Below are 13389 nucleotides of genomic sequence, written 5' to 3' on the forward strand. Positions count from 1 at the left end.
GCAAGTGGCCTGCGTAGCGGCCATGCCCAAATCAGGACCAACAGTGCCCGCGAGATTTTCAGGAAGATCGCACGCCTGCAAGCTGCTGCTGCCACTGTCCTTCGGCACCAGCAGCAGACGCGTGCAGGCGATGGTAACAAGCAAGCAAACAGACAGATCGACAAGGCACCCACCTAACTGATGAAGCTGGCCAAACAGGAGCTGCGTCCTTCCGATCGTTGCATGCCGGCCAGGGACGCGTTCTTCTTCTTCAGAGCTGGAGTTCAGTGTACTCCTGAAGATCACTGACGGGCATAGCACTATAGCAGGCGGTTAGAACATTCAGTTCACGGACTCGTTTTTCAGGTTGTCATCAGATATAGGACGGGTTAGGAGTTGGAGCTGGTTGGGACGTACAAATCAGGCCGGATCCGTCGAATGCTGGTGTCTGGGATCGACAGCGAGTGCGGTGGAGTCGTCGCCGCCCGGCCGTCGTCGTCGTCGCCGGGAAAGACGGCACGCTGTAGCCACTGGCCACTGGGACAGTGACACCGCATGCAGATGCTTGAAGCTTCGATGGATGCGTTTGAACACCAAACCGGCCCATGGGTAAAGAGTACCAAGAAGCTAGCTGCAGCCTGCAGGTGGGAAGAACACCGAATCGTCCCACGGAGCAGAGGAAAGTTTCCTGTACAATCCCTGCAAAATCCCTGTGCTCCTCCGGCCGTGTTGCTTGCTTTGAGCAGTTCAGAGACTGCAGCAGCTGGTGAACTGCTACTGACTTCTGAACTCTGAAGAGACGTGCAAGCAATCTGAAGAGTCTGAACCGGTCGGTTGCCTGAAGACTCTCAATCGACGATTCAGGGACGCGGCCGGCACTTACTGACCACTTGCTGCTCGGGCCTGCAGCCAGTAGGGCGCGCGACCGGGTCCTTGGCCATCGCCTGACCGGCCGGCGACGCATGCCCACGTCGACGGCGACGTCTGAGCTTCCACATGGCGAACTCGGCCGGTGGCTCGCCGCCGACGTTGACGGGAATCATTGCAGGTGAGGGACAGCGCCCGGACAGCAAGTCGCAGGGGCGCCCCCTCGTGTGCGCGCCGCGACGGTCGCGAGCTCGCAAGTACACGCATGGCGTTGGCGCCCGATCCCTCAGCCCGCCGCCCGGCCCATCATTATCCCCGAACTGGTTTAATGAAGCCCCCCAACTAATCTCCCGACTAATCATCGCGGCCGTTTCGTCCTCGAGATCCCAGCCATGGAGTCGTCGAGACGTGACTCGCGAAAAGGCTCGCTGGTCAGGTCAGTCGCCGGTCACATGATTGAAGGCGGCAGGGAGGGGAGGGGGGCTCCCTCTCGCTCTGGGACAAGGGGAAATCTTGTGAAGGTTCCTCTTGTCCTTGCGGGCAGACCAGGCTGGAAGACGAGGACCATGCCACTGCCGTGCCGTGCATGGATGGATCCATGGCGAGCGAGCGAACTCGACAGGGTCCCATCCTAGGCTCCTAGGCTAGGCCGGTGGTTGGCATCTGTGATGTGACCCCCTTGATCTTCTCGGTTTTCTCGTAGATTTGCAATGTCGCCCAACGTCAAATTGTTGGCAAGGAAATGTAAATGCTGGAGGCCCGGGCATTGGTTTATGTAGAAAGTAAACCGTGGACTTCTTCCGAGTGGTAAATGTCAAAATTTCTGTCGGCAGCTCAAATTTTAGAGTCACCAACTCACCATTGTAGTAGCCATGGGCAGTTGCTATGCCCAGACAAGGCAAATAATCTTGCACAGTGTACTACCAACCACTCTCTCGTGCAGCCACCTATAGAGGCCAGTCGAAGACTGGAGAACAGTGAAGTGCACCCGTATAGCTTGAGGTTCCTTCACTTTCTGTATTCTGTTACGTTAAAAAAAAAAAAGTTCACAAACTCAGTTCACAGAGATCAGAAAAATACGAGCCATGCCGATGCACCAAGCTCAGTTCACAAACTTGTCCCAGCACTCCAGCAGAATTTGGTGTCATTTACCGGAAGATTTTCGTCATGTATGATTACACGCAAAAAGAATGCAGCAAGACAAAAAAAAAAGACAGCAGCAGGTAGGGTGAATGGGCCGTCCAACACAGGTTTCAACTGTTGACGGATGCTGCCTGTCTCAGAGTCAACAGGCATATCACAATTCCTAGTCAACAAAGGCCAATGTTCATAACTGTTTGCAGTCTCAAAAAGAGTTGGGAGAAGAAAAAAAAAAGTTGGGAGGCTTGGGTGGGACAAAGCGCCGGGTAATTTGGGGGAGGTGTTCAGGGATTGGATCCCTGTTGGAGGGGCTGACTATGACCCTAAATTGTTTTCGTTTGCTATAATCTGGTGGTCTTCGTGGCTGGCTCGTAACAAGATGCGGATGGAGAATAAATTCTTGAAACATCCAAGTGATGTGTTGTTTTCTATTTCTTCCAAAATGCAGAGATGGGGGATTCTCTTAAGACCGGGGGACAGGAAACGCTTTGAAGAGGCGAGGAAGGTGATGGAAGACTGGGTGAAAGATTTCCTCGAGAAGTTAAGGCAAAAGGACGCGATGCTGGACGCTACTTCTCTTTAGCCTTTTGTTTGCCCTTTTTCTTTTCGTTTGATGCCGTCTGTATCACTGTATGGTTGAGGCTGTGCCCTCTCTGAACTTTTCTGGTTAAGCTGGTCGCACCAGCGTGCTGCCGAGTCTGTAATAACTATTTTGCTTTCTATAAAAGCAGGAGCAATCTGGTTCAAAAAAAAAAACTTGGGAGAAGCAAACCTAGACGACACACAACCGCATCAGGTATCACCATGTAGCAAAAAGACGAGGTCGCGTCGAGACGGTTGTTCGATGGGCCGGCGGCCCGGGGTCGAAGTTCCAGCCAGGTCAGAGTTGCATGGGCTGGGCCGTGAAGTTGTAATGGGGAATCCTGGAGCTGACAGGTTTTTCTTCGAATTTTTTAAAAAAGGTTAAAAAATTAAATTCGAAAAATGGGTGTTGTTTTGGAAATTTTTAAAAAATAGGTACCTCCCGCCCGATCAACGAGCGGGAGGTGTGGGGCCGGAAACCTCCCGCCCATCCAATGGGCGAGAGGTTCCAAATTTTTTCTCAAGCCCCCTCCCGAGAGCCTCTTCGCGAATAAAAAACTTCTTCTTATTCGCAAGGAGGCCCCTGACACGGCCGCGGGGGCATCCCGCCGCCCAACAGGCGGGAGGTCCTGGGCCCGTACAGTGCGGAGGGGCATCCCGCCAGTTGGGCGGGCGGGAGGTTCCCCAGCCCTTATATAAGCCCCCTCTCCCCCCAAATTTCCATTTTATTCAGCAAAAATCAGAAAAAAAAAGGGAGGAGAGGAAGAGAGGAGAGGAAGCGGTGAAGCCCTGTTCACACGTCGGTTTGGAGGTATATTCTCGTTCTAGTCGTATAATTACTTGAAAATAGCTATAATCTAGGAAATATTTCTTAGGTTAGTTATATTTTGAATAGTTTTTAGTATTTTCAATTGTTTTTAGAAATATTTTTTAAGATAGTTATATTTTGAATAGTTTTTAGTATTTTTAATTATTTTTAGAAAATATTTCTTAGGGTAGTTTTATTTTGAATAATTTTTAGTATTTTCAATTATTTTTAGTATAATTTCTATTCTGAATAGTTTAGAATCTGGAAAAGATAATCTAGGAATCGCTGAAACTTAGGGTCGTTGTGTATTAATATGTAGTATAACTAGTTTATTAATAATTGACAGATATATCTTCCGAGAAGGGTACTTTTAGTATATATTACGGAAAAGGAAATATGATTTATGGGCCGAATATGGTAGATTTAAGTGAATTCAACTGTGCGGTCAAAGGAATTAGCAGACCGTACGAGAGGTCATTTGAATCCTTATGCAACTGGTTAATGAGCGGATTAAGGATTAATCAGAAGACATACTCTGTGAGTGTTCAGTGCGTCATAAATTGTACCACTCACGCTTTGATCTGGGAGCTGATGCCACTTGCAAGCAACGATGACTGGTTAAATTATCTACAAAATGCAAGTCATTGGCAATGGCCACTGGTACTTCTTGTCAGTGTGTACCAGAAGCCTTTGATAAACATCAAAGCTGCTGCGGGGGATGAAGATGTTGATGAAAAAGTTGAGAAGCCAAACATTGAGGCAGGTGGCACCGCAGCACCTCAATGCGTGGCTGATGAGGGGGAGAACATAGCCCGTATTGTTTAACAGCTGTGAGACGAAGATCGTGAGTTCGATAAAGCAATGAATACCGATTCGTCTGATGATGACGAGGATGTGCCTGAAGAATGGGTGAGCAGCAACTTCAGTCATCTTGTCATAGATGAGGGACCCAGCGTGCCTTGGGATTGCAGGGAGAACGAAGTTGTCCAGGGTGTGAGGTACCAGTCAATTGATGAGGTGAAGAAAGCTGTTAAGTGTTGATTTTTCTCTCTTATGTGAGAGTTCAAAACAGTCGAGTGCAAGTCTCGTAAGTACGATGTGGTATGTGTGAAGGAGGGCTATCCGTGGCGGGTGCATGCCTATAAGGGCAAATGAAAAGATTATTGGGAATGCCCAATTGTCACTCAGCACACTTGTCATTTGCCGAGCGTGCAGAAGTCCTATCACAACCTTACATCGCAATTTATTGCAAACGAGATGTACGGGATGATAGTAGCCAACCTGTCATTTGAGCCAAAGTCTATTATCAGGCATATTCAGGAGAAGTACAAGTATACCATCTCGTACGGGAAGACGTGGAGTGCAAAACAGAAGGTGTTAGAGATGAGGTTTGGCACATTCGAGGCTGCATATGATAATAATATTTCTCGATTGTTGGCCGTCATTTGTCAGAGAAATCCTGGAAGTTATTGTGACCTAAAAAGTCTAGACAGAGGACAAGGGCCGCCCTTCATATTGCAGCGGGTCTTTTTCAGCTTGAGTCCATGCATTAACGCATTCCAACACTGCCAAGGGTTGGGTAATACAATATAGGGTACGTACAATTATTTTTAATTAATTTAATTAAATCATATATGATTATCTCTAAGCATTGAACAAATATATTTCAGGCTCAGGATCTCCACCCTCTAGCTGGGCAGTACGAGGTATCGCGCTGCCTGGAGGCATATGTGTTGTGGTTATTCGGCTGGGTTCTTTTCTGCAACTCTAGCGGCAACTATGTGGACAAGGTTCTCATCCAGTACGCGCGCGCGATTGCGGATGCGGAGCCGGACCAGGTACCTAGGTGGAGCTGGGGATCGGCAGTGCTTGCTGCCACGTACCGAGTCCTTTGCCAGGCCTGTTTCAAGACGGAGAGGACCGCCGTCATCACATGTTGTCCACTTCTGCTGCAGCTATGGTCGTACGAGCGATTCGCTATAGCACGCCCCCTAATCAGCGAGGAACCTTATCCGCCCGAGATGTATGGGCTGTGGCACGAGGACAGCCCCACGATGGGTTCGCTTTGAACGGACCAACGGGTAAGCTCTTTAATTTACTGTTGTACATTTCTGTACATGCAAAGTACCGACGCAGTTGCGTAATTTTGCAGATGAGCTGAGCACATCGGTAGGTCCGAAAAGCATACCCGCAGTTCGTATCCAAATTTGATCGATTGAGGCCACAGGATGTCATCTGGACCCCGTACACCGCTGCGGTTGTCCATACACGTGCGCCGTACGGGTTGTCCTCCCTGTGCATGCGTGACGAGGCGTACTAGCTCACAAAGGCCAACCTAGTGTTCGATATTATCGTGGAGCCGTACTGCGTCGAGCGAGTGATGAGGCAGTTCGGGCGACGACAGCACTTCCCTCTCCTACCGCGAGCGTTTCAGGCCGTGCCGCGCAGCGTACATGAGTAAGTTTGTGATAACTCGTTTTCTATTAATTATGTAACCGTTATCATGAAATAATATTATCTTCCAAATGTTTGCAATAGATATTCACGTAGGGGATATCATGCCAATGAAGTCAACTGGGTTGCCAAGCTGCAGGAGTACGTAGGAGGGTGGCTAGACGCACCTGACGATGTGTGGGACGAGCCGCATCCACACACAGAGGCGTCTTATGGCCCATACCTCCGCTGGTACCTCACTCGCACGCGTCCGTACATCACTCTTTCACGTATTGATGACGCGGAGCATCAGCACCCGCCGACCATCTTGAACACGTATCCCTTGTACCGTGATCAGGCGCAGCATGGCTCGGTACATCTTTCGCAACTTTAATTATTAAATCTTTTTTAAAAAAATCGATAATAATATTACTCCGCTTCCCGCTACTCATGCAGATCGATCTGATCAACTGCGCGGAGGTCGAAGCTGCATCTCAGATCACGTTGTTTGAGCGTGGAGTACATGTACAGGAGGTACGGTACAAAAAGAGCTTTCGTCGGATTCATGACAACTTGACGCGAGCGTTAAGTGCACTGACGTGTTGCAGCAGAGACGACGTGGGGGCCTCCAGTTCATCTCATGCGTCCGCCCACGTGTACACAGCTGGCCCATCGACCTCTGCAGCACCGTACGCAGCGTCCAGCGGTACTGCCGCCAGTTCGAGCTGTAAGTCCTTTATAATTGCCATTTCGATCAACTTTGATTTACACGACTAATTTCGTTTGTTTTTATAGTCATGCACTCGACGGCAATGGGGTCTCCTCCTGCAAGAATGGAGCCTCAGACGTTTGGTGCCTATGCTCTAGGAATGTCTCTCTCGTTGGGTTCGACACCAGCTGCTCCGTATTCTCAGGGCTATACTTAGCATGCGTGGTCGATGGGAGCTCCTGCACACGGTGGTCTGTTCGGTGTGCCGGACTGGGACGGCGGCTCCGTCAGTTTGTCGGAGTTGGAGGGCGGCGGCGCCGGGCCAGACATCATTGGCCACTCTCAGACGTATGACGCGCCACCTCCACAGTCCCAGGATGACCCGTTTACGCCAGCGCCTCCTCCACCTCGTCCTCACCATGCTCCAGATGCACTCACGTACTCGGAGGGGCACATATGTCGACGGCCATAGGACTAGGGGGGAGGACTAACAGAGCGCGAGGACCGGAACAGGCGGAATAGATACTCCTGATTCGGTGGACTTTGTATATTTAAACTATTTTTATCATACTATTTTATTTTTAATATCTTGATTAATCGTACTGTCGTGGATTCTACGTTGCAAAACGTTATCGCTTAACCATCTTCGTACGAGTTTTAGATACCGTAATATTCTTCGTAAAATTGAACTAAAATTTTTTAAGTATACAAAAGAGTATGGTGAATAAATCTTGTATTTGAAAAAAGTATGAATTTTAAATAGTTTCTAAAACATAAATTCGAATAAAAAATAAAGAGGGAACCTCCTGCCCGTTGGGCGGGCGGGATGCCTTAGAGCACCTCCCGCCCGTTGGCCGGGCGGGATGCCTTATCCTCCCGCCCGTTGGTCGGGCGGGATGCCTTAGGAGCCTCTTCGCGAATAAGAAAAGACCCTCGGGAGGGGCCTGTGAAAAAATTTGGAACCTCCCGCCCGTTGGATGGGCGGGAGGTTTCCGGCCCCACGCCTTCCGCCCGTTGATCGGGCGGGAGGTACCCATTTTTCGAAAATTTCCAAAATGGCACCCTTTTTTCAAATTTAATTTTTTAACCTTTTTTCAAAAAAGGTCGTTTTTCTTCCGCTAGGCGCTCGTCTCCTTCGCGTGCAGCGTCTGGCTTCCTCGCAGCTGCTGTCGAGTCCTGCAAGGCCGAGGAGAGAAGCGCTGGGGGGAATCGACAGCTTGATTCACACAGTGATGATTGGTGGCTGTCAGCTATGCTCTGCTTCCTCGAAAAATATGATGAGGATGATCTCTGATTTAGTTCAGCAGAGTAGATCGAGTTAGCTGCTTCTTGATTAATGCCCGCCAATTATGTAATGATGTAATCACCTCGTTTTGATACCCATCAGGTTAAGAGGCAATATATTCACATACTTTTGTAACGCATTTACCGTTTTCTTTTCTTTTTTGTGAGGACAACATTCATCGTTTTTCCCCAGGTGAGTATCAAAAAGTTGTATTATGACCTACCAAACATTCCACAAATGAGCTGCCGCTGCGTTCACCATGAGAAATGAGAACTAGCCATGGCCATCAGAGTTACAGATAATGCATGGCCATCATCTACACGTACCAAAGTTTCAGCTCACAAATTTATCCCAGGAGACACTGCCATTCAATATTTCTTGACTGGAAGATAGGTTCGTGCAAAACAAAAGGATCACAGCAGCTTGTAGGTGAATTGGCCGTTCAGCACAGTCATTTACTGTTTAACTGATGCTCCCTGTCACGGAATAGACAAGCATAGTACAACTCTTTCACAATTATTTGCAGCGTCAAAAGAGATGGGAGAAGCAAAACATAGTTGTTTCTGCCATATTTCACCGCGCACATCCATCAACATGTAGCAAAAAGATAGAACCATACGGTCAGTGATAATAGGCATGCCTTTTCCCTACAAAGAAAGAAGGACCAGGAGACATGAACAATGTTCTCTTAGTCCATAAGCCACCAGAATCCTAGAATATACACAGCAAACTGCTGATTAGTAGTCCATCAGTTGCAAGCCTAATGCAGACACTTCAATGGGATACAGAGATACACACACCCTATATGTTAAACGGTTGTTGTGAGATTGCATGTTCCAAGATCTTCCTTACAACCAGGTACATCAACTTTGTAGCGTATGCTACATTATATGTGCCCAAACTGTTGTCCAGGACCTGAACATAGAAGATATATTAAAGTTCATCATCAGTTAGGACATACAACCGATCGGCATAATCCAAAAAATAAAAAGATCAATTTTACGAACCAGAAAGAGCTTTTGATTGCTGGGGCATTCCTTCTATCATGGTTAACTGCCTTCTCAGTTTGGCAATGTGAGCCTGCACCTGGAGAGAGTGGATTACAATGTCAAAACACTGGATGTTTGATGGATTAATTATTTATGTTCATGCAAACCCTATGCGGTCAATATGGGAACCTTTTTTTTGGGTAAAATTGCACAACTAAAACAGTAACTGAGATGGAAGCAATCAGTGCAATGACTTCCAATGTGAAATTTTACAATCTTGTTTTATCACAAAAGTCTGAGAGGAAGTTTAGATCCCACAACTCTGTCTGGACATATTTACTAACTGGAACTGAAAGGACAGGAAAAAAAACTCTCCAAACAAACAGGATAGTTTCATAAACCCTTTAAAGCTTGAGTGTAGAGCTGGTGCTTGTGCATGGAAAGTAGCAAGGCACACAAGCAGTATGTTTACCATTTTTATGCATGTCAGAAAGTAAGGACAGCTGCTAGCTATAAGTCTCACCTGCTGCCGAGCTGCAGCTAGTTTTAAAAGCTCATCTGCCTCAGAGAAATTCGAGAACCACTGGCTCAAAGGATGATCCTTAGTATCACCACGCTTCTTTTCAATTTCCATAGAGCCTAGATGAATAGTAGTTAATAGGGATAATTTGGTATTTTCTATTGTGAAATATAGGAGTACCAGTTATAAAGACATATACCTGGCGGAGGCAAGGTTATGCCAGGAGGGAGCCTGGGCACGTTAGCTGCTGGATGATTTTGCACACGCTGAAAAAAGGCCTCTGTAGGCTCAGGGAAGACAATTTCATCATATGTTTCCACAACAACTGGCTTTTTGGTTGATTGTGGCCCAGCTTCTTCTTCTGGATACAGCTTAAGCTGATGAAACCTGCATCACTTGTATAATTAACTATGTGCTTGCGGCATCCAAAAAAAAATTATGTGCTTGCCCATAAGAGAACAACTTTAGAAACAACAACTGTTCAACTTACAGATCCAAGCGCTTCTCACAGACATCGCTGTGGAAATAAAGGGTTATGGCTATTTCAAACTCTCCCCATCCAGATTCAGACAACTCGAAAGGTGGCTGCTCTACAACTCTTGTTGGGTTTTGAAAACTTGGGTGAAGTTGAAACACCACACGCTTAACTATGACACTCAGGTCCTCGTTGTTTGCCGAACGGACATAAACAGTCCACTTGTGAGAGTTGTACCTAAGATTAAAAAATGAAAGCACACACATGGCTGTTAGGTCTCATTCACTACAGGTAAATATATAAAAGCTGAAAGCCTGAAACTATATCTACATTTCAAAATAACAACAGCTATAAAGCATTCTGTGAAACGAACTAAGCAAATGTATTCTGAGAACTGAGAATCAAATGCTTACTCGCTTGCCTTTTTACCAAGCCAGAAAGAAATGGTTCCATAGACAATCGGGAAACTGATCTCCACATCCTTGAGCTTTTTATTCTGTTCAAAGAAATTTTGCCAATAGCTCACATCAGGTATAATCGTATAAACCAACAGAGCTTACTAAGCAATAAGGTCTGGCAACTAAGAAGAATATACTAAAGATGAAATGGTTTTCCATGCTCAAATAGTCAAATCATGTAGGTTTGTTAATCTCAGTGAACATCTTTGAATCAATGGACGATGACCCTTTGCAAATGATCAGTTCTTCTGCTTTTGTAACATAGAAAGCATGTGGCCATTTATGTTTCACCATCCTATCTAAGACTAGGCTGGTGATATACATGAATAGACTCGTAAAATTCTCGACAAAACATAGCATGATGGGATGTGGCCAGTCGTTCTGACTGATAAAAAGGGGAGCGTCCAACCTAGACACGAGTAAAGCAGAGGCAATGCATAGCAGAAGAAGCACCTTGGAAACATCCATGGCGCCGCCGGTGACCACGCAGGCGGAGCCGAGCGGCGGCGAGGGTGGTACGGGCGGTGGCACGGGACAAGGACTCGAGCGGCGGCGATGAAGAGACGGCCCCGGCGCGGGCGGGAGGAGGGCCGGCCGGCGGTTAGGATGGGGCGGCGGTGGGCTAGGGTTCGGCCGCGAGGAGGACGCCGCGAGCCGGTCGGATCGGGTCGTCGGGTCCAGTCGAGACGGTTCGAGTTGCGCGGCTCGAGGGCGTCCCAGTGGGCTCGACGCGTCGGCCCGGGGCAGCTCAAAGTCGCAGGGGTTGTTGGGCTGTAAAGTTGTGGGGAGCCCATAAAAGCGTGTGGTGGGCTCTTGTTGGTCCTAGCAGGCCCATTTGGTCTGGGATTGCTCAGTACTAACTGCGGGGTGCCTACTGCCTCCTCTGTCTAAAAAGAAAAGTTACTGTGGCTAACAACCCAACACCTCTAAGAAAACAACTTCGGATATCGCACATCAGGCTCTGAAACATATGAGACCTCAGTGGCAACGCAATCGGCTCGATTCAGCTCACTGCGTCCAGTGCTTTACCGTGTTGGAAAAAGCAAAGACCTACCGTTTCAGTTCACATTCCCTGCTTGCTTTGATCTATCCTGCAATCCCTCTCCACTGACAAGATGCTTAAAAATTACTGTGCCATGCTAATGGTAAGCAACTGCTTGCAGTAATAACGGAACAGTGAAGTAGGCAAGTAGCAGCTCCAATAATGGACGCACGCCCTTGGCTGGCCGCGAGCCTGCAGCCGCATATGGATGGCCCGCGCCATACGCTGACCGCCGGCCGGAGAGGGACGGGGCCGATCCGTCGCCGTCGGCCACGAGCCGCCGTCGTGCCTGCCCGCGCAGCCCGGACACGCCACGCGCCGCGCAACGTGCGCCCCAACCCGAGAGGGGCGTCGCCGTTGCTTCAACTTCAACAGCTGGCGTTGAGGTCGCCGCGACAGCCTACAAGGGATTAGAAAACGACGTGGGCTTGACGCTTGCTAGCGGCTGGCTCTGCAGTCGTAGTCGTAGCAGCAGACAAACACAAGCAGGGGACGAGCAGTTCGGTCAGTCAGCTCTGCAAATTCGGCAACCTTCGGAAATCAGAACTAGCTTGAAATCCAGAGTCCTTTGTAAACTTCAGGATTGAAAAATCTGAACTGAATCTGAAGGGCCTTCGGACATCAAATGCCCCCTTTTTTTTCCAAACACGACCTCTGCGACAGCGTTGTGAGTGGACCAGGGCTTCCCATGGAGGGGACCAGAGCATGGATCTGATCTGACCTGCCGATAGCCAATAGCTATCATGACATCTCGATGCTTGCAGTGGAGAACTGGAGATGGTTATCTCAAGTCTCTTCTTACGGCTGCACTACTCTCTACAGGCCGGTATCATATCAGACATCAGCAGGCAGCCAGACAGGGAATGTCATGCTCATGGTCTCATGGAGTCTCATGGTGGACGTAGCTCTCTGTCCGGGACGGCAGAGAGGCCCACATGACATGGCATGGTCTCTCTGTTCTCTCCATGCAGCTTCATGTGCCAAAGCTCATGTACCTGCTGCTGGTATCTTCTTCACAGATCACATGACCACATCTCTCTCTCTCTCTCTCTCTCTCTCTCTCTCTCTCTCTCTCTCTCTCTCTCTCTCTATCTCCTGATCTAATCTAGTACTTTGCAACGCAATTATGCAAGAAGGGTGCAACGTAAGCGACACTTTTCATGCCGTGATGTTGCCGCTGCTGGCTTTGGTCCCTCACGCCCCACCCTTTCCTCTCCTCATGCGATCGGCTCAACCGCTCAAGTACAAGCACACGCAACTGCAACGATGTGCCCTCAAAAAAAAAACAAACTGCAACGATCTGTGTTCAATTCCCAACCTGATCGTGGATTCATGGGACACTCTTCCTTCTCTCTTTACCCTTTTTCCATGTGATAATTTAGGTGCAGAGAGCGCCCTTTTTTCTTCCAGATCCGACCGTGCACGTGTGCATGCATGGTGAAGTGTAATCTGGTGCCTCGCTGCGAGATCATTGCTCTTGGATTCCAGGAGATCTTGCCAGAGTCCTCCATGACCAGATCAGGCACATACGCCTCACCTGCTAATTCTGCCATCTTCTCTGCACTGTTGCATTGCTCAACTCACCCAACTTGCACGAGCCAAGAGACCCGGCCTCCTGATCACAAGCGCCAGATGACAGGTCTGGTCTGCTGGAATATAATTTCGTCCACGACACAGTCTCTGCATTCAGGATACAACCAGTTTTCAGCAGAAGCACAAACGGATGGATCCCAGACAACTTTTGTTTCTGGCGTCAATCTTGCTCTGCGCTCTGTAGGCTGTAGCTAAACCTAAACAGAAAACAGTGCTAGTAAATGGCATGTTGCGAGAGCATCGAGCAATGAGCCAGGAAGAATCCAAGGAGAGGTCAGCAATCCGCGCTGCACGTATAGACAGCCTGCGCTGCTTATTCGCGCCGGCCTTCACGTCCCAGAAAGTACAGGCATGAGGCATGACAGACTCAAGATGCTTAATCTTTTTCTGAATGAAGCCAGAGGTAGCCAGACAGCATTTTGTTCTTGTTTCATGCAGGTCACTCTGGTCAGAACAATATCAGATGGAGCTTTGGAAGCTGTCAAAATACAATGGTAGTTTAGCAAGCA

At 48.4% G+C, this 13389-nt stretch overlaps 1 protein-coding gene across 2 annotated transcripts; it reads right to left on the bottom strand.

The window, feature by feature from the left end:
• Positions 1–8257: 8257 nt before the first annotated feature.
• Positions 8258–10938, bottom strand: LOC112889496 (transcription initiation factor TFIID subunit 14b-like). 2 transcript variants are annotated; one of them, XR_003228124.1, is made up of 8 exons: positions 10699–10938; positions 10201–10283; positions 9803–10024; positions 9512–9699; positions 9316–9431; positions 8811–8889; positions 8604–8718; positions 8258–8514 (listed from the first exon to the last, which is right to left on the bottom strand). XR_003228124.1 is itself a non-coding variant. In XM_025956177.1 (7 exons), exons 1-7 carry the CDS (start codon positions 10711–10713, stop codon positions 8690–8692), a joined length of 732 nt encoding a protein of 243 aa, XP_025811962.1. In that variant the 5' UTR covers positions 10714–10938; the 3' UTR covers positions 8301–8689. The 2 variants fall into 2 exon arrangements, 1 of the variants encoding a protein (XP_025811962.1); XM_025956177.1 differs by having other exon boundaries at positions 8301–8718.
• Positions 10939–13389: the final 2451 nt, after the last annotated feature.

The sequence above is a fragment of the Panicum hallii genome, chromosome 4 (genome assembly GCF_002211085.1).
Source record: "Panicum hallii strain FIL2 chromosome 4, PHallii_v3.1, whole genome shotgun sequence".
Taxonomy (NCBI): Eukaryota; Viridiplantae; Streptophyta; class Magnoliopsida; order Poales; family Poaceae; genus Panicum; species Panicum hallii.

Excerpts from the sequence above, each read along its gene's own strand:
- LOC112889496 (XM_025956177.1), bottom strand. Across the intron at positions 10,025-10,200 it reads CTTGGTAAAAAGGCAAGCGA|GTACAACTCTCACAAGTGGA; the intron begins GTAAGCATTTGA and ends TTTTAATCTTAG. Across the intron at positions 9,432-9,511 it reads CATAACCTTGCCTCCGCCAG|GCTCTATGGAAATTGAAAAG; the intron begins GTATATGTCTTT and ends CTATTCATCTAG.